At 49.6% G+C, this 20,026-nt stretch overlaps 3 protein-coding genes across 5 annotated transcripts in view; 1 reads left to right on the forward strand and 2 right to left on the reverse strand.

Moving 5' to 3' along the window:
• The window catches only part of UBA52 (ubiquitin A-52 residue ribosomal protein fusion product 1), a 103,894-nt gene extending 89,786 nt beyond the window's left edge, over window positions 1-14,108 (reverse strand). The window contains exon 1 of the mRNA XM_071799516.1: window positions 14,104-14,108. The gene's annotated coding sequence lies outside the window, so the exon portion shown is untranslated. The remainder of the gene's footprint in view (window positions 1-14,103) is intronic.
• On the reverse strand, window positions 64-14,267 carry PGPEP1 (pyroglutamyl-peptidase I). 3 transcript variants are annotated; one of them, XM_065858108.2, is made up of 5 exons: window positions 14,179-14,267; window positions 11,275-11,327; window positions 6,356-6,472; window positions 5,931-6,163; window positions 64-5,586 (listed from the first exon to the last, which is right to left on the reverse strand). In XM_065858108.2, the coding sequence occupies exons 4-5, from the start codon at window positions 6,134-6,136 to the stop codon at window positions 5,394-5,396; spliced, it is 399 nt and encodes a 132-aa protein (XP_065714180.1). In that variant the 5' UTR covers window positions 6,137-6,163; window positions 6,356-6,472; window positions 11,275-11,327; window positions 14,179-14,267; the 3' UTR covers window positions 64-5,393. The 3 variants fall into 3 exon arrangements, with proteins under 3 accessions (XP_065714180.1, XP_065714179.1, XP_071655613.1); XM_065858107.2 differs by lacking the exon at window positions 14,179-14,267 and adding an exon at window positions 13,961-14,052; XM_071799512.1 differs by lacking the exon at window positions 14,179-14,267 and adding an exon at window positions 11,544-11,776.
• Window positions 14,205-19,144, forward strand: LSM4 (LSM4 homolog, U6 small nuclear RNA and mRNA degradation associated). The gene is made up of 5 exons (XM_065858109.2): window positions 14,205-14,596; window positions 14,743-14,784; window positions 14,892-14,990; window positions 16,654-16,837; window positions 18,925-19,144. The coding sequence occupies exons 1-5, from the start codon at window positions 14,594-14,596 to the stop codon at window positions 19,011-19,013; spliced, it is 417 nt and encodes a 138-aa protein (XP_065714181.1). The 5' UTR covers window positions 14,205-14,593; the 3' UTR covers window positions 19,014-19,144.
• Window positions 19,145-20,026: the final 882 nt, after the last annotated feature.

A 20,026-nucleotide genomic window follows, 5' to 3' on the forward strand; every position in this document is an offset into this window, starting at 1 on the left:
CCTGCGCACCGCGACACCATGACCGGCCCTACAGAACCCTTTTAAAAACCGCTCCATCCAACATCAGAGTCAAACTCTTTATTTACTTTGAAACACGGGTTGAAGTTTCCAGTGACAAAGTCCAGCTTGGCCGCGGGGTTCATTAACGGTTCGTTACCGGATCTTGGCGACACAGCCCTTTGTGACACGTGGGGTTGTTTGGGTTTACAAGGCACTGCGGGAACACTGAGAAAACAGACCGAGAATTGTCCGATAAGCATGAGACCAGCAACACCTGAGGCACCCAGACTGCTGATTAACTCACAATTAACGAACTGAGGAGCCCAGAGGAGCGACCTACGTGCAGAACCCAGTCCCAACAAAATGCAGTTTTAAAGCGACGGATAAACCCTCATGAATCTGGCCAAACGAAGCGCAGCAAATATTCTTTTTCTTCCTCTTTTTGTGAGAAAAACCTCAAGAAGGCGATTCGGGGTGGTTTCTGAAGAGTGTCCTGGGATAACGGGGACACCGAACACCCCGTTTTAACACCCACCTCCCAGCAAGCGGCTCCTCGCTCCCCATTACAAGGCACTCCCTGTTGCATCCAAGTAAACACCTGTGATTCCAGAAGCTGGTGTAATAGAAAACCTGAAGGTGTATTTAAGCAGCACAAGAGTTTTATTTAAGGGCAGCGCGTAGTTTCATTTCCTATATCTAATTCCTACCTACGGGGAGGCGTTTTCTTCTCTACTTCGTCTTAAAATACACCAAGCAGAAGCGGATCGCAGCGTTCAATTAATACGACAAGGAATTAATCTCCTCGGCTTCGTTTCTGCTTTGGAGGTTTGGCAGAATATCGCTTTAATCACCTAAGACACTGATCAGACACAAACATCAGGGGTTTTTAACAAAAATTGCACTTTATACTGCAAAACATGAGGGTTTCTGGTGCAGAAACACTAAACCCATCTCTGGCGGGATGCGTAGTTACGGTATCAACTGTTCTATCCAAGACAAAGCTTGTAAGAAAGCCCTCGCAATTCTGAAAATTCATTGAAATATTATCGGAGAATATATTAAAGTAAGCAAAGGAGACAAAAGGAAGATACATTGTGGAAGTACATACGAATTGCAGACAACTCTCAGCTGCACTGCGGGAAGAGATCTGAAAATCAGAATTAAAACCCCCAGGTAAGTGGAGTTCCCACGGTTCAACATCCCGGTTCCGCTCGCTCGCAGACGCTCCGGCTCCCTCGTGGAGCCGCTCGGTGTCTGGAGCCGCTCGGTGTCTGAGCATCAGGAAAATGCCCCGAGTTCAAAACAGAGACGCGAGGAGTTAAACCGCGAACCAGCACGGACTCAGCCCTTTGTGCGGAATTACCCACCCAGCTCATTTCCGCGGGGTTTTTCCCCATTTTTGGTGTGGAGAAACTCCTCCTACTGCGGTTCCTTGTACGCCTTTCATAAGCAAGCGGGCAACAGATGGGACGCTCAAATGCAGATTGAGGATCAGGAGAAATTTCGGCGTATTTTAACTTTTTTAGCCTTTTCATTAACAAAACCACCAGGAGCGGAGGCTGTGCTGGGGGAGCACGGGTGTGCAGGCCTGGGAGCTCTGGGGTTTATCCCAGGTGTGACATGGCCTGGAACGATCCCCTTCTGCCAGCCCAGCGAGGCACTCAAAGGTGAAACATTGCCCGTACAACCAGCAGAACGACGGGAGAGGCGCCGGAGTTTGAACGCTGCAGCTCCCAGTGACCGCCTGGGCGCGAAAACACAACTCGGAGTTTCCTACCTGTACGCATGTACAAACCCTACGGAGATAAATAGAGAGAAATGGGTGCGTTAGATCAGAGCCCTGCTCGACGGGGCTGTTCTGCCGCCGCAAGGAGCCGGCCAGGCAGCGTTTGTTAACATCTCCTATTTACTCTCGACTCCTTTTGCCTTTGCGTTTCCCTCCTCTCTGCGGTGAGAGCTGAGCGACCCGTGAGTTGTCACCGAGTCGGAAACTTGAAGGACTCTGGAAGCTCATTCAGCTGCAGCCGCGTGTCCCAACCACACTCAACACCTCGAACCATCCTCAAGACCTTTTTTCTTCCTCCTTTCCCACTACCAGCACGTTTAGGAGAAGCAATCAGGTTGGGGAATGCTCCAGATAAGCGTGAACTGCTCGAAATCTTATAGATTTTGGATGTGCTTTCAAAAACCAAGGTACAACGGGTGTTTACCTTCATCTATATCACAGAATCATCAAATATCTCCAATTGGAAGCAGCCCATACAGATCAAGTCCCTCACATGTCTTTAAGGTAATTTTCAGCCCATAGTTGCTCTTTGTTTTATAAAGCAGATTATCAGGTTTAATCCAAAGGAAATTTGAATCGATGCCTCCCGACACCAGCGTCACCAAATTATGGAGTTTACGAGTTATCTGGAGCTCCTCAAAATCCTCCGCAGCATTTAATAACCGAACCAATTAAACTGTCACCACCAAACTCCACCAGCTCAAGCAGCTCCTGCTCCGAGCTCCGGTGCAGATCCCAACGACACCGGAGCCCACGCGGCGGAACCTCCCGAATTCTCTCTTCCACACTCAATATTCTCACCCCGCTTCTCCCCGATATCCCCCGAGACCTTTCTGCAATCACAGGATTCCAAAATTAGCCATGATTAACACTAAATCTGAACTTGCTACGCTTACGAGCACTATCTCTTTTTTTGTGGTTGGCAACAGGTCTCCCAGGTCAGTGCAAACGAGCAAATTCTATTGATTGATGATCTGGAAGAGAAAGGAGATAGGAAGTGTTACACAAAACATCAGCTTTTTGAAGCTCTGAACCGTTTTTATGTCGTGTTTCCAAAGAAAATACCTACAGGAAAGGCATTAGGAATCAATGGGTTTAACGAAAAGCTTCCAAAAAAACCCAAAAGTATTTAATTTAGGTCAGATTAAATAAAATTAGTTTAATGTTTCACTATACAAAACTCCTCTACCACAAAGACACCCTTTACAAATACAACCTCTGAGGACTAATTCTCACCCCCAACAAAAGAAAAGATTATAAAATAAATTAGGTTTTCTAAGAAAATGGAAGCTTCACCAAACCAGGCTACGAGGGAACGCGCGGCTCGCGGCGACGCTCAAAATATTCCCGAAAATAGTCTCCAAAAACTTTCTGTCACAGCAATCGGCTCCAGATTTTCCCCCAGAGCAGCCGAGTGGACCCAAGAAGGAAAATCCATAGGTGTGGGATGCGACATATGGAATAAAGCAGCGTGGGAAGCTCCTCACCCCACCGGTCGCCGCTGAATTTGGAGCCGCCGCGTCTTTTTTCCGTTATCGCCTCACTAAACTGTCGATTTTCTGCTCCCGTTTGATTCCCAACTATGAGCAAATTAAATAACGTTACTGACAATCACTTAAATCAATTGCTGACTCAGAATACGCAATTTATTCCTCTTTTATAAGTTTAGCAGCTAAGGTACACCGACAATAACTTCTTACCAGGCAAAGGAATCGACCTACAAGATAAGTAGCTCAACTATTTGCAAAAAGAAAAGTGTCAAACCATGAATACTTCAACAAAATATTAAATAGAATAAATTACTAATCAGAAAGTCTGCCCGCCCGCCGACGATCTGACAAGTGCTACTTCGGATTTGAACGCAAAAGAGAATATTGGTTTTGAAGGCAAAACTCTTTAGATCGGGAAAGCCTGGAAACACCGCGGTCATTTCCTCGCTAAGCCAGGAATCTGTCCCAAAAAAGCCTTCGACACTGGTCCTCTTGGCAAAGTCCCCACAGCTGCAGGAGCCTCCGTCCCCTCCCGAGGGCTACGAGAAGCGCTACTTCCTTTTCACTAGATTTCTACTGGAAAACAGCAAGTTAACGGCAGCTCTCACTGAGAGATACTATAGCAGAATCACTCGTGATTAGAAAAATTAAAATAACGGTATTCTGAAATGTTCCTAAAATGTTATTTTTTATATATACATATATATCTGTAAAAGCATTAGAATCAAACCACAGACCTCTTCATTTAAATGGTCCCTCAACGAGACACACTGGTCACCCATCACCAATCTTGTGTCCGTTCCCACTGTAAAACCATCTGGTTTTTGCTGGAGTGTTGTAATTTGGAAGCAAAAAGCGACACGTACGATTCACTTTTAACGTCCTACTTGGAACCTGCGTGCACCCTTCCCCAAACGAACTCCTGGGAAAGTTCACACAAGAAGCAGCACCTCGTACCCTCCCATTGGGAGGGGGACACTAAAACTCCCCAGAATCCTCATTCCTATTTTTCTAACAACCCCCTCTGGTTTACAGACAGCGGGAACAGGTTGAAGATTTTTAGGTTTGGCAGAATGTCTCTGAATCCGCACGTTCGCGTATTTATGCCTATTACAAATTAACGTGGCAACTTGGAAGTTAAACATTATTCTTCTAACCTTTAGCGAGAATGAAAATGTATAACGAAGGAAGTTATAAATGACTCAACCTTCACCTTAAAAATAACAGCTAGCACCAAGAGTCTGGATAAAGATCTCCTGTGGAGAAAGTGGCCTTTAGCGAAGCTATTTAACCGCTAACGATTCGCTTTATACACGTATGAAAGCATGTGTTTTGTACAGGAGGTATACGGTTGACTTGAGCGAGGAAGGTGGCGTTGAGAGCGTAATAACAAATAAAGACATTTGGGAATATCTGGCGCAAGTTGGGCTCATAGAAAAATAAAAGGAGAGAGATTTCCTGCTCCATAACAACAGGAACCCAAACCATCCCTTCCAGCTGCAGCTACCAGTGCATTACAGAGGATCCGACAAATACTGGGGGTGAAAAATCAGTGCCTAAAGTATTTTTCCATTTCAGCAAAGTGGTTTTGAAGACTCCCCGTCCCTACCAAGCGCTGTTTGTAACAAACCCACACCGCTCCAACTCTTTACATCAAAACCTATAATCCGGGCCAAAGTGGGGGGAGGAAAATAATAAATCACACCAAACCAGAAGCAAACCTTCTGATTTAAGAACTAGGTATGAGAAGATGGGGTTATTGATTCCCTGCACCTGAACGGCAAGTGCAGGTGGGAAAGTCCCCGTCCGCGCTGCGTGAGACGGGTCGGGAGCCGCTTGGCTGCCAGACAACACAACACAGCACAAACACATCGGTCGCTTCAGAGAAGCAGCAGTCGCAGGTGTCTTAAAAGAGATTCTGAATCCTTGGTTGCCTGGGCTGAAATGCTCACATTTGACCAAAAAAAGAGTAAATTTCTAGCAGTGGAATTTTTTCCTTGTTTCTTTTTTGAAGTCTCCCATTCTGGGTCTGCACGTTTCAGACCGTTTTCCCCAAAACTTCAGTAGCAGGGAAAAAAATTGTGGAAGTGCAATACTAGGAGAGCTTCTGCCCGCGTTCAGTGTTCGTGCTGACAATTGATTTTGTCTTCAGAGTGCTCCAAAACATCCAGCATTTCCTCTATGATGGCCTGGAGCGCCCGGCCCAGCTGTTCGGCGCTGTAGGGCTTTCCCAAAGGAGGCACGTGGACAAAAGCCGACCTCCCGCGGCTCTGGTATAGAGACGTGTAGTAAGTGAAGTCACAGAGGTATCTGAAATACAAAAATAGAGTTTATTTAGCAACAAGTGATAAACACAGCGTGCAAAGTGCAGGGCAGGGTGACCCATCTTATCATTTGGCATTGCGGCAAAGTCCTGTGATAAAGAGCAGAATAGAAGACAGGTACTGTGAGTGTGTGGTCGCTTTAACCAAATTTAGGACAAGTTTTATCTTTTTCCCCCTGACGATGGCGTAACCACTGAAAAATTGGTGGTATTGCAGCTCCATGAGATGGGAAAAGGGCATGAATTGTATAGGCTTCATAAATTGAGTGTGAAGGGAACGCGTGTTGCGGGATGAGTCTTATTTCCCCCGCCGATCGCCAGCATCTCGTACCTGCCGGCGTCCTTGGATATGGTGACGGTGACATCCAGCCCCAGCGCTGAGACCCTCCTGCAAACCGTGTCCATGTCGATAATGGAATCGATGCACTCGGGGCCACCTTCGACACAACACTGAGAGCCCGGGCAGAAACGGCAGTTGTCCAAACCTTTATAACCGACGTTATGGCCGCACTTCTCCAGAGTCACGGTCGTGGCCATCCCCGAAACACCCACGTGAACCACCAGCTACAAGAAGAGAAGAAACGAGTTAAATCAACCAAAAAACAACCGGTGGAAAAGCAACAGCCTGCTCTTCCCAATCAAAGACCGATGGAGTTGTTATAGGGTTCTTGTGCGGGTATCACAGTAACAAGCTGGTTGCTGTTAGAATGGCAGATTTTAACCATTTGCTCTGCCTTTTCTCCTCCACTCACTCACCTGGGGACTGTGTTTTTTCCACAACGCAGGAATGAGTCTTTGCACCGTCTGGTATTCAACTGGGACTTCATAGACGTGCAGATCCACATCATCTCGCAGTCCCAGCTTCTCCAGTTCCTACAAACACAAGGGAAGAAACCCAGGATGGTCAGGCACAGGATATCAGGATATTCAGGATATTCAAGTGGTTTTCTAGCTCATACCCTGCACTGCCTCAAAGAGAGAGTCTCTTGAGAGCTAAGACAGAAGCAGCAGCAAAAAGAGCAAGAATGGAAGAAAAAAACCCATAACAGGGAACAAGAAAGGCGTCTCTCCACCTGCGTTAACAGTCTCCCCTGACAGGCCCGTTTGTTTTGCTCTGATGTGTGTATAACAAAGAAATCAACGTTTAACTGACAACAGTTATCAACAAAGAAACCAACATTTAACCGACAACAGTCATCAGCAGCACCCACGCTCAACAGAGAGGTTGGCTAAATTATTTATAGAAGCAGATAGTCGCACTCCCTTCTTGAAAGAACCAGGTATTTTGTAGAGAAAGTAGAATTGAGAAGGTTATATTCATCACATAATTTGTCTTCTCTCGGGTGTGTTGGCCTGGGCAGCAAACTCGCATTTGTTGGAGGAGCGAGAGCTCTCGGGGTGCGGGGCCGGTGCTCCCAGGCTGTGATTTGGTGTCTGTGTCCCCACAAATACTAACAAACACTCCTGGGATGAGAAACCAGAGCACCATTGGCACGCTCTCCTCAACGCATCTGTTTTATTTTGGCAGAACCTGGAATACAACACAGTCCATTTCCAAAAAACGGGTTCCCATCACTAGCTTTACCTACACCTAATATGTGGTACTTAATTTTGCAACATGTTACCATTGTAGTGATTCAACTAACGCAATAAATTATTTCTCCCTCTATAACGGTAACTAAAGCCACGCCGTGAAAACATCCCAAATATCCAGGCAATAAACTTACCCAATTTCCTCAAACCTTTATAAGCACGAAGTGGCAGTTAAGTACCAGAACAGCACTTTATTAGAACTGAAACATTCCAGGGCCACCAAACCCAAACTGTGAAGAACTCAAGGAGAGGATACACCCCCATGGTCTAAAGCTGCTGAAAAATGTCATGATCCTAAACAAAATCATCAGCTGAGCTCAAGCCCAGGAGCCCTGTGCAAGTCGACCCTTTCCCAGCGACTGAAGCGACTTTAGCTGTTGTGTTTGACGAATTCCAACAGTGTCTAACGTGGATCAAGTTCCCCTCTGATGAAAACGACATTTTTCGGCACTCTGAAAACTTCACGGCTGCTTTTCAAGAGTGATAAGTGACCCTACGTGCCACAGAGCCAGCAGCCTCGGGCAGAGTCCTCGTGCAGCCCCATCTCCGTTGGAAAGGAGCTGCAAGCGCATCCTTTTCCTTCTTGCATCTCCATCGCCAGGCTCAGGCGTCACTCAGAAGAACCAACTCCAGCTTTTCACACGTTAATAGGCAGCAGAAGTTTGTTGTCTGATGTTGCTCTTCTCCTGAGATATATACTGGTTGAAAAATGCAAACTTACTCGTGCCAAGAGCTTGAAATGACTGCTTGTGCTAACATCAAAGGGGCTGCATGTACAGCAAGAAAATAACCTGCGACTCCCATGTCCCCACGCCAGTATCGTTGTTCTCATGGATCTGAGGTAGAAGCAGCGATGAAAGAAGCCATCAAACTATCAAAGGACATTTTAAAATATGTTTGAATTATTAAAGTGCCTCCGTTTCAGGTTCGGATTCTGTGATCAGAGCCAAGAGCTGCGCTTTCATGCAACGATTCGGCTTTATTTTCTTGTGTGCGGAGAGCAGCCTCGCAAACTTGAGGCTAAGGAGTGCAGATGGGCTGTTTAAACAGAGCCTACCCAATTCCAAACCTTGAATTTCCCTAGGTTTAAAATTCTGACAAAGTAAAGACAGCTCAAAGGAGAGGACAAGTCACCTTTCACACTTGTCCAGACCACAGAGAGCGCAAAGAGATTTAAAACAACCTAAAACACGCAGCAAAAGCAAGAGTGAGGCTTTCACGGCCCAGCAGATCTGAGCAACAACAATGATAAATCACTTGCTCTGGCTCGGAGGGCGAGTCTGATATTAAAGCATTAAAGTATTGATTAGCGTCTGGCGCACACAGACATTCATTACCGGAGATGGATGCTCAGCGATGTCTCATCACATCTTCTTTACACGAACGGGCCTTCCAAACGTTAGCTGCTTTACGCGGTGCGTTAATAAAGTAGTTTGCAAATGAGAGTATTCAAATACAAGTCAAACCTCTTTAGCAAGATCTGCACAGTGTTAATTGGTGGGAATTCATCATCGCTTCTTTGCAGAGTGTGAAGCGGCTCCTAAAGATGAATCTGATCGTGGGAAGTTTTACCGGTCGCGCAGAACGAGCATCTATAATGGAGGGGAAACCTCGGGCCGCACATCCCGGTGACAACCACCTTCTTGGGACATTAAACCTCTGCTTTACATATTCACAACGTTTGTTTTTAACCAAACACGGCGTTGGCGCGCTGCCGCTCAATAATAAAGACATATAAAGATGTCCGCGGGCCCCCAGACAACTGATTGCCCCCAGCCTTGTATACCTGACAAACACAGAAAAACGAACGTGTTTGACCGATTCCCTGACCCCTCAACAATGGTCGCCTTTGTCAGCCTTTAATATCCTTATCAGGTCTGTCTAGACACCCTGACAGCAATTGTCCTTCGCCATGTCAAAACGCGCTCTGACCTCTCTCCTCCTCCTCCTCCTTGCCAGAAGCACTTTGGGGGATGAAGGCAGGAGCCCATCAGCTTCGCAGCCCACGGGACGCACCTGTGCGTACGCCTGGAGTCGCATCGCGAAGGGCAGGAAACGCACTGAACAGAAAGCCCGTGCCATAGAACTTCATCTTTAAAAAGCAAAAATCGCAGCTGGAAAAAGAAAAAATCCCTCCAACGAAATATTAAACAGATGAAAACACCGAGCAGCAAAGCTACATTCACAGGGAGTATTTTTGCTGGATGCCTCGGGAAAGAAAGCAAAAAGAAGTTTTTCTTCCCTCTGAATTTATAGGAAATCTCTCCCCTATGTGTAAAAATCTCCAAACATTTCATCTTCACTTTATGAGATTGTTACCACTGCTATTTAGGGTACCCTATGTGTTAACTACGTGTAAAAGTCATTTAGCTTTCAAAAACATGCAGCGGTACCAGAAAATCACTGCAGTCCCAGGCAAAAGTCACACCGGACCTGCTCTGGAGAAGCAGCCAAATAAAACCAAAAAGCGGTCGGGAAAGAAAAGCAGAGAATTTTATCCTCAGGATGCAGGATAATAAAAGGCGTAATAAACCAGAACTAGCTTAGCCCTAGAGCTAGGAAGGATTTACAAAGATTGTTTAATTGATTTTTTCTTCTATTAAAATGCAGATCACACCGTCTGGGACTCAGGAACTCAGACACGTCTTTGTGTCCACTCAGCTCCATGAAGTCCCCTGTCTGAAACCCGCACAATGCCCAACTCGCATGTGCTCAAAGACACGCTGTTCCTTTTTGTCTGGGCCTCTCGGGGCCGAGGCGGGGGAAGGAAAGGCAAAAATCCTGCCTAAAGTTGCTTTTTTGGTTTCAGTGGAAGCAAAGCGAGCTGTTGAACAGGACCGGGAGGACGACGGCTGCAGCGCGGCAGAGCCCACCCCAGCAACTGCAGTTTCAGACTCTCAAAACACCCGCAGACCTGTAAAATTAATTTAAAATGCACTTGATTACTTCATCCATGAGCCACACGGTGCCTCGAGCCACCGGGCTGAAGGAATGACACACAATTGCTCTTTTTATACATATATATATTTGTTTTTATAAGGCACTCTTCCTGCCCTGGGAGCAAAATACTCTTATATCTGTCTCCTCTAGAATAAAAGGAGTTTCTTTACAATAACTGACATTACACAAGTAAGAAAAAGCCAAATCAATTAGTCTCACTAATAATTTCAGTAACGTGTCATTTTTTTCCATATACACAACGTGCCTTTTTCCCCAAACTGGAGCTGAGCAAACCCTCACTCAAACACTCATTTTCAAAAAGCTCTTGGAGGCAAAGGTTTCGTCTTCTCGAACCAGCCAACACATTAGACATCTGGACATTAGTTGACTGTAATTGATTAGAGTTTGTGATTTAATTTAAAAGCATTCTAGAGAAGATATTAATCTCAGGGCTCTGAAGGGAATAGAGACGTGTTGGGGAGAAAAATAGATTTAATTCCCTGAGCAACTGTACTAAAAGGTACCCTGGAATTCCCAGTAGCTTTGTCATAAACCACAGCCAGAAGTGACAAATAAGAAGCGGGATAATGCGGCAGCGCTGTGCCTGGATGATGTTTTTACAGCAAGGAACCTCAAATCCTTGGTTTAGCCGGACATCTCGCAAGAGTCTGATTCCCTCTTCTTGCCTTGTTTGTGAATGTATCGGCGTCACGCGGAGGGACGCGCTCGAGCAGACGCGCAGCTACAAGTGGCATCAGCACGATTTGCTCGAGCACGTCCGATCTGCTCGAGCGAGGATCCTCTCTGAGAGAAAACATTCCAATTCCTCCGGGTTTGTTTGTTGATTTGGAATTACCTCCTGCAGAGGAAGATTCCAGGCTCCCTGCCCCATTTAACATCCTCCAAACCCAGGGAGTTATGAATTCCTCACTTGCCTTAGCTACATTAACCAAATCTCATTAAATTCCACCAGCTAAGGGATTGTTTTCCGAGAAGCGAATAAAACATTATCCAGCTGACCAGCGAGCCGGTCTCGGTTAACAGACTGAGCAGACAAGCTATAAAAAGAGCTGCAAACTAAGATTTTTAGGGCTACGTCATGAGCAGGGCGCTGTGTTTGAACTTGTTAGGAGCAGCGTTACCTGCACTGCGATCCAGCTGGCGTTGACGGCGTGCTCTCCGAACGGCCCAAACCCTGCAAGAGAAGCAAAAATCCACAGTGATGAAGTCACCCTCACACATTGGGCTGAGCTTAACGTTGTAAAGCGATCCCTGGTTTATATATCCTGAAAGAAAACTCACTTCTTCTATTGCCCAGTCCTTGTCTCCTTTACATCCAAGCTCTAAATGAGACCTTCACAGAAATGGTTGAACTCTGCACCTTTTACTGCGAAGGAAAACAATAACTCACCTGAAAAGAAACTCTTTTCCCCCAAGAGACACCAGGGAAACACGTTTTTTTCCTTCCTGACCGGGTTAGAAAAACTTGTTATGAGCATATAAGTTGACCAATGTCACGGAATGAGAATCATTATTGGATTTGCTGTCCCTGATTGTTTTAGCCCGCAGCAGATGCTTCCACAAACGTGGACAAACCCATCTCGAATGTTTTTCTCTACTCAGCCCTTCACCAAGATCTTTGTTACCATCGGTTCTACCTTCGGAGGAAAAAACAAAATGCTGCTGACAACTCACCTGCTCCGAGCAGCAAAGTTTCTGATAGTGTTATCAAAAATACTTATTCACCACATCTAAATTTCCTAATGAGTAACTTAGAGTTAACTAGTAATCCATAACATCTTTTCCTGAGCAAGCACACAAAGGTTAGGCAATTTATCTGGGTGCAATGTCAATATGCTTTAATTTAAAATGTCAGAGTTACCCTGTGAGCCTAATGCAATTAGGAGGCATAAATTCTGTCTAACTCGTGAAAGGACTTGAGAGGGGCCACAAATATTACGTGACACGCTAATGGAAACCTTCTACTTGCTGGCCGCAGTGAGTCTGAGGTTACGCTGCGCACGAGGACGTCAGGAATTTGCACAGCGTGGGCTCGTCCGCACTGATGGATCTCTCACAATCCAACCAAAGTCGATATCTCCCTGCCATAAACCTTCCGAAGGTTTCCACAAAATCAAAATGTAGGTGTATTTTCCTGGGAGAAAACCTCCAACATTACTAAGACAACCTACGACCGCAGCACAGGCCAATAAGGCGAATAATCAAATGTTTTTTCAGGTGCTTCTGCAAGTCAAAAAGGTCCTACAACTCTCTGGAAACAATCACAACCTGCTGCTTCATTCCTAAAGAAACCGTAACAGTCTTACAAAAGAAATAAAACATAATACACATATTTCTTTTTAACAATTCACCCACCGGAACGGTGAAATGCTACAGGTGCCCACGCACGTAACCTAATCCTCTCCCTCTGAAACCAAAGGCAAACTGGCACAAAAACAACTGGGGGCTGCTGCTCCTCTGACTCATCCCCGATAGAGATCCCTCGCGTTATCTGTTTCACGGAAGATAAGCAACTTTGGCAGCAGCATCCGACTCCACCGAGCTCCTCCGCATCCACAACGGGCCCCTGCGAGGCTCATTAGCAGTAAACCAGCTGCAGGGATCTTTATGGGATTATCTCCTTAAAGAGTTCTAAAAAAGAAACCGTGCACAAATAACGCTCATCCTCGGCGAGCACATGCTTCTAACTGAACGGGAACACAACGCCGCTGCTGATTTTGAAAAGGAATTTAGCACGATATCAATGGCAAATTATCAAATATGGGTAGACCTGACAAGGTAACCACTGCGTTTTAGAAACAGATTTCACTGAAAACAGGGAGAAAAGAGCTCAGAGCATCTTTGCAAGCGGCAGACTATTTACTGACGTGTGTTTTCTGTTTAGTCACTGCCGAGCGTGGCTGCTCAGCGTTAGATCCGGGTTTGGGGAAGCCAGACTTTGCCACCTGCTTCTCCGCTCTCTGCGCCCGTTCTCTGCAAAGACACTTTGCCTCCAATTAAAACCGCTCCAGCGCCTCGACCGCAACGATCCCCTCGCCCCCGCTATTCAAACGGTCTCAACTTCAGCTGCCGGAGGCGGGTGGTGGAGGCGGGGGGAGACCTGAATAGTTTCCCCGGGTTCCCCATTTGTCACAGAACTGCCTGCCCCACAAATCAAGCCGCCCGGTCCTTTGTACGTGGGGGGAAAGGGGCCTGACGAGCTCTCGCCTGCGATGCCGGGGCCCTTCGCCCCCCGGGTTGTGGTTGTTCTTCCTTCTGCCGTCCTATGCGGGTGATTTTTGGGAACGGTCCCGACACCTTGACGGGGTGGTCAGTGAGAAAATCCCCCCTGCTCCACTGCTCTGATTGGTTTTCTTGCTCCTTGGGAGACTCTGTCCCCATCTGTCCCCAACCAGGAGACCACTGGGGGGGTCAGGAGGGTGCCAACCCCCCCTCACCGTGCCTGGCCAAGTGTTTGGAAAGTCAATGAAAAGCCCCTCAGCAAACAATGAACCCCCCCAGCTTCTGACACCCCCACAGCTCCTGACACCCCCCAGCTCCTGACACCCACCTCCGCACAGCAGCCCCCCCAAAATCTCCCAAACCCCGCCTCAGTCATCTGCTTATCGCCCCACACAGGGGACAGACCCCCCCCCAGACACCTCCCCCAAGGCACCTCCTTACTCAGCCCCTGAGGGGACAGCACCCCCCCGCCAAATTTACCTCAGGGAAGGGGTTCCCCATCTCCCCCCTCTTCTCCCGCCTCACCGCCCCCTCCCATCACAGCCGCCGCTCAGCTCCCCTTCCCGCCCCAGGACAGCTCCGTACCTGTCACCACCACCGCCCGCCGCGGTTTCTCCATCGCGGCTCCGTCCCGTCCCGTCCCGTCCCGTCCCGTCCCGTCCCCGGTCCCGCCGCCGCCGCCCCGCACTGAGCGCACGACCCCGCCCCGCCACCGAGCTGGCTCCGCCCCGCCGCCTAGAGCGGCCCCCCCCGCAACCACCGAGAGCGCTCCGCCCAGCCGCCTAGAGCGGCCCCATACCCACCGCTTCCGCCGACGGGGCGGAAATGGCTGAGCGGGAGGGGCTGGAGCCGCTGCACCGTTGAGAGGTGTCCGCCGGCGTCTGTAAGGGACCCGGGTGGCAGTTGGTTAAACGGTTACAAAACGTTCAGACTAATCCGCGCACGGGACTCTCTTTCCCCCGGGGAGCCTGTGGAGACCACAAACCGGGGCCGCTTCCCGCCCTGCTCTTCTGCTGTCGTAAAAGCGCGGATCGAGTTGCCGCGGCGACGCTTTACGGCCGAGCCCGGGTTCCGCGCTCTGATTGGCTCCGCCGGGACCGCGCCGGGCGCTGATTGGCTCCGCCGGTGCCGTGCCGGGCGCTCATTGGCTCCGCGCAGAGCCGGGGGCGGTTTGAGCGGCAGCGCTCGGCGCGGCGGCGGCTCCGCGGCTCCGGCACGATGGTGAGTGACGGCGGGGCCGGGACTCGGGGGGCTGGAGCCGCGGGGAGGGCCCGGGGCCGTGCCGGGGGGGCCTGACTCGCCTCTCCCCGCTGCCTGATGTCCCGGTCACCGTCCCGGTGCCTGAGGCTTCTCTGTTCCCCCCACAGCTGCCCCTGTCCCTGCTGAAGACGGCCCAGAACCACCCCATGGTGAGTACCGGCCCCCACCCCCGGCCTCGCCGGTGACACCGGGACAGGTTCCCGGTACCGGAGCTGACCCGACGCCCCCCCGCCCCCGTGACTCCCGTCTCTTTCAGCTGGTGGAGCTGAAAAACGGGGAGACGTACAACGGGCACCTGGTGAGCTGCGACAACTGGATGAACATCAACCTGCGGGAGGTCATCTGCACATCCCGGGTAAGGCTGGAGCCCCCGGTACCGGGAACCAGTCGGGGTTTCTCACCCTCCATGTCCCGGGGAGCCCTTGGGGAGCATCCCTGGGGCAGCTCAGAGGCCGTCACTGCTGTGAAAGGGCGATTTCTGCCTGAAATGTAAATTCAATGCAAATGTAAATTTAATACAGTTAAAATGAGAGGAAACGGCCTATAATTGCGCCAGGGGAGGTTGGGGTTGGATGTGGGGAACAATTTCTTCCCCAAAGGTCTGTGGGGCATTGGAACAGGCTGCCCAGGGCAGTGCTGGAGTCACCATCCCTGGAGGGGTTTAAAAAGCATTTGGATGAGGTTCTTGGGGACCTGGGTGGGTTATGGTTGGACTCTGATTTCGAGGGGCTTTTCCAACCCAGAAGATTCTGTAATTTTCTGCTCTAGTGAGATCCAGAGCCACCGGGCTCAGTAAAACACCCAAACCACCTCCCAAACCCAGTGACAACGGAACTGGAGGCTCTGCCGGGGCTGTACTGGTGGCACTGGTTTCACTGGCCGCTAGATGGCACGGAGAGGCGGCGGAACGCGGCCCCGGCCCCCGGGGGGGTGTTTACTCCAGGGGAGAGGCCGGAACGAGGAAGCGAAGCAGCGTCTGGCTCCGTCCTCCCTCCCCAGCCAAGGAGCAGCATCCAGGGCAGGGTGGGGTTCCCTGGGCGGTGTTTGGAACACGACTGGTTCTCTGTGTCTCGTCTTGTGCACAAAGAACTTGCCTGTACAGGCAGAGTCGCCCCAAATAACTCCTCGTGGGGCGGGGAGGTGGGGAGGGAAGCGATTTATTTTCTCCCCGGAGAGGAGGAATGAGGCGTTCTCGTCTCGCTCGCTCTTCTGGGGCGTTACAGGCGCCTCGGCCACGTGAGAATCGCTGGGCTGGAGCCAAACCCGTCGTCCGCGGCCAAACCCTGGCGGAGCCGCGGTGCTGGGGCGAGGCGGGTCCCGGCCCCCCTCCCGCTGACATCATGGGCAGCCCGGTTGTTGTTTCAGCTTCGACGCTCGATTCCTCTTCCCCCAACCGCCCTCGGAGGTGAAACCCCCGAGAATTTACATCGTAGGAAAGCCCCAAAACTGCGTTAAACGACGTATAGAGGTGGCTGCTGCATAACCACACACCTGAAACGTTTATTTTTATATACATATATATCTCTGTAAGCTCTTTATTTTGGCACATGCCAGCTGGCTCCGGACCTGCCTCGCTGTTCCCTCCCCAGCCCAGAGGAGGGAAGGAGCGAGGTGACTCCACGACGACGCCTTTTGCTGCACTTTTCTTGCCAAAATAATCCAGTTCTTTTAGCTGTTGTGTGTGACTTACCACGCTCTCCGCTCCCGCTTTCGATTCCCTTCTCGTACGAGAAGGTGCTGGTTTCCTCAGCCTCCTCGTCCTTCGTTTCCTGCGGTTGTGGAACAAATTAAAGCTACGGTTGCTTGTGGCTGAACGCTCTTCCCCCCAAAGTTATAGGGCTGCACGTTTTACAGGAACAAAACCCCTTTTTTTTGCAGTTAGTTACAGATAGCGCTTTCAGAAAAGACTGGTGGAGCCATCACGCTCTCCAGAAGTGATGGGAAATATTCAAATGCCCCCAAAGTAACACAAAAAGCACCTGGTGTTGTTCATAGCCTAACGCCTTCCTCCCTGCTAGGATGGAGACAAGTTCTGGAGGATGCCCGAGTGCTACATTCGTGGCAGCACCATTAAATACCTGCGTATCCCAGACGAAATAATCGATATGGTGAAGGAAGAGGTGGTGTCCAAGGGCCGGGGCCGCGGTGGGATGCAGCAGCAGAAGCAGCAGAAGGGCCGCGGCATCGGAGGTGCTGGACGAGGTAATGATCCTGGTTTGTTTTTCAGCTCGGAGAGGGGCTGAGCGGGATCTTTGCTTTTAAATTTCACCTCTTGTGCGAGGAATGGCTCATTTTTCTCAGCTTTAGACCCAAAACTGTGTGTCTGGGAGAAGCTGGAGCTGCTTCTGGGTGAGGTGCAGCCGAGCGAGCGTGTTGCCTCTGCCAAAGAGTCGGGCAGATGATTGCCAGGGTTGTGCCTCCCTCCTTCTGGGGTTGGGCAGGAGCTTCAGAGAGTCTGAGCCTGACTGCTTCTACCCCTCCTGGCTAATCCGGGAGCGTGGCCTAACAAAACTGGTGTCTCTTGGCTCAGCAAGTCTGGGAGGGAAACAACTGGCTGTTCTGGTTGGAAATACACCGTGGCACTGATAGAAAAACATCAGCTTTTCTCCCAGGAAAATGGGGCTTTTGCTCTCCTGACTTATTCACTTATTTATGTTTTAAAAAACCAAAAAATACCGGAGGGTTTGTGTTCCTCCTGCTCCACTGAATAATTCATGTTTCTGATAGAAGGACAGGTTGCCACTTAGGAAGAACTAAGTCACCAAACCAGCTCTTCCTTCCTGCCCAGTGTGGTCAGGGGACCTTGGAGCGCTTCAGCTGGGGGATAGATTTGCTTTTTTCTCCCCAAAGTGTCCTGCTGGAAGCCGAGAGCCATTCCTCTCCTTTCCTGCTCATCCCTCCCGCCGTGTATTTGCAGTTTGTGGTCACCTTGCTCAGCCCTGGGGTTGTTGCTCCCAGTCCAGACCCATCCTGCAGCGTGAGCTTTGAGATCCCGAGCGCGCTCGCTCCCAACAAACCCGGGTTTGGCGCAGGAAATCGGAGGTTCTAAAAGTCACCGTGACACCGAAGGGGCGACATCTGATTGCGGGGCAGCCTTAACGAGCTGCCCTCATTTAGATTACACGAGGAAACCCGGCGGGACGTACCCAGGGCCATCGCGCGACGTCTGCGACTCGCAGGGACTTCTGGAGGAAAAACCCCACGACTTCTTCTCCTCCCAACGCACAGAAGTGACCTTTACAAATCTGAAGGCGCCTTTTCTTTTTCCTCCTTCCCCTTTTTCAGTGGCCAAAGCACTTGGCATAACAGGTTTCTCTTTTATTTTTTGGAAGATGGTTCTTTGGACAAACATTTCAGCTGTGGAAATAACCCCCTCGTGGGGAGCAGAGCCGAGCTCGGCTTGAGGCGGAGTTCCCCGCTGTTTTGATGTGCAACTTCAATTCGCTGATGGAATATTTTAAAGGGAAGCTTCGGCATTTGCTAATTAGCTCAAACGTTTGGCTCTCATTACCGAGACACGAAGGGAGGAGGGAGAAAATAAAAAAGCAGGCCGATTCTGTTGCGAGGCCAGCAGGCAGAACCAAAGCTGTAATTGTGCAGAGGGTTGAAAGGATTATTGTTTCTGACACTGCTAAATCTTTTGCCTTTTACTTCTCGGCTTGCCAAATTCAGACAGTTTCTGCTCAGCTTCTCTGCAACTGCAGGGTTAAGAGTGATATTTTCATTATTACTATTTTTACTCTATTTTTCTTTTCCCTCTGCCTCAGTCACATCTCCAAGGTGAAGCCGCCAGAGCCGAGCGCTCCAGAGCAGCTTTTCTGCCCATTGCCCAGCCTGGTCTGCTCTGGGTTCTGCCCTTTGTAGGGAGGTGACAGTAGATCCGCAGCCCCTTTACCACTTTCGCACACCCAGATCAAATTCCTGCTGTTCTGTGTATTTGAGGTGAATCTGAGCGGTGAGGGAAGGACGAGGGGGCTCGGATGCTCTCGGCTCTGAGGACGCTCAGATGTCTTTGTTTTCTGTTTTGTCGCCCCGTTGCTTTTATTTGCCATTTTGCTTTGGGGGGACGCAGTATAACCCGCTCACCCCACAGGATTTAAAACACAGGATCGCCTCCTCCGTTCTGTTTTTCGGAAGTTAAACTTCGCTTTACGCCCATAGCGCAGCTCGTCTAAAAGTCCCGTTTCTGCTGCTAAGCCTAGAAAGTAGGCGCGAGTTTGGGTGAAGCTCAAATCGGTGTAAAGCTGTGGGACGCCCTCCCATCCGCGCTCGTTCTTTGTGCCCCGCAGGTGTGTTCGGCGGCCGTGGCCGGGGGATCCCAGGCAGCGGAAGGGGCCAGCAGGAGAAGAAGCCGGGCAGGCAGTCGGCGAAGCAATGAGAGGCTGTTTGCACCCCGTTTGGGTTTTAGCACCTCAGGATCGCCGTTTGTTCCAAACCCGTTACCTTCCCGCTCCACCAGCCGGTCCGTGCCCGAACCGCGTCGTTTTGGAAAGCCCCTCGCCGTTTAACCCGGGAAAGCGGAGTTGTTCGCTCCTTCTAGTCAGCAAGTCATTGGAAATGTTTAAAAAATCATCTTTAAGGACTTAAGTTCTGCCTCCTCCTGAGGGGGAAAGCACCGTTTCATCTCTCAGGGTCGCCGGGTTTCATTTGGAAGATGAACCACGTGCGCCAGAACGGAGGCAAAAACACTTTCTGGATTGTTTGGATTTCTTGTATGTATTGAAAGGTGGGAAACTCATTGCATTTGGAACAGGTGCGAGTGTTTCGGTTTAAAACGCTGAACCTGAGGATGTTGGATCTGTACCTGAGTAGTCTGAAGGGTTTGGGGGTTTTGTTAAGAAAAAACACCAAACCTTTAAGCTGTGGTTTATCTTCTATTTCTGGCCGGTCAGTTCTGTCTCCTTCCTGCGGCTCGAAGGAAACGTGGGGTGAACGTTGCGTCGGCCATCAAGGGTTTTTTCCCAGAGCGCTTTGTGATAAATGAGAGTTTCCCAATTAGCTGATTACTAATTTGACTTGAGATTAGAAGTTTCCTTTAAAGGGCAGAGTTCTCTGTGTTTTTTGTGGAGGGCTGGTCTGCCCCTTCATCCTCACGTGTTTGGTTTGTTCTGAAAAGCAACCGAGCTTTAAATTAATCCGAGTTTAATTTTAGGGGAAAAGCTGATATTGTGACTTGTCCCGAACAGGTTTTGTTTGTTGTTTTGTTGGTTTTCTACAAGCAATTCCCATATTGGAGCCTACTCTCTGCCATCGCCACTGTGTGAAAATGAGTGAAGAACACGCTTTTATACATACTTATTTTTTTAATGTTTCTGTAACTCGCGTGCAGTGGTGAGCAGGAATAAACCGCCAGCCTCCACAGAACGACTCCCTCTCTCTCTTCTCCACGAA

The sequence above is a fragment of the Patagioenas fasciata genome, chromosome 27, assembly GCF_037038585.1.
Source record: "Patagioenas fasciata isolate bPatFas1 chromosome 27, bPatFas1.hap1, whole genome shotgun sequence".
NCBI classification, from domain to species: Eukaryota; Metazoa; Chordata; class Aves; order Columbiformes; family Columbidae; genus Patagioenas; species Patagioenas fasciata.

What these genes read in the sequence shown, in the direction of transcription:
- LSM4 (XM_065858109.2), top strand. An exon ending in AGGTCATCTGCACATCCCGG is followed by an intron (nt 14,991 to 16,653) that starts GTAAGGCTGGAG and finishes CCTCCCTGCTAG; the next exon opens with GATGGAGACAAGTTCTGGAG. An exon ending in CATCGGAGGTGCTGGACGAG is followed by an intron (nt 16,838 to 18,924) that starts GTAATGATCCTG and finishes TGTGCCCCGCAG; the next exon opens with GTGTGTTCGGCGGCCGTGGC.
- PGPEP1 (XM_071799512.1), bottom strand. Translation starts at nt 11,631, where the DNA reads ATGCTCATAACAAGTTTTTCTAACCCGGTCAGGAAGGAAAAAAACGTG. An exon ending in GGAAAAGAGTTTCTTTTCAG is followed by an intron (nt 11,328 to 11,543) that starts GTGAGTTATTGT and finishes CTTCTCTTGCAG; the next exon opens with GGTTTGGGCCGTTCGGAGAG. An exon ending in CCAGCTGGATCGCAGTGCAG is followed by an intron (nt 6,473 to 11,274) that starts GTAACGCTGCTC and finishes TTGTGTTTGTAG; the next exon opens with GAACTGGAGAAGCTGGGACT.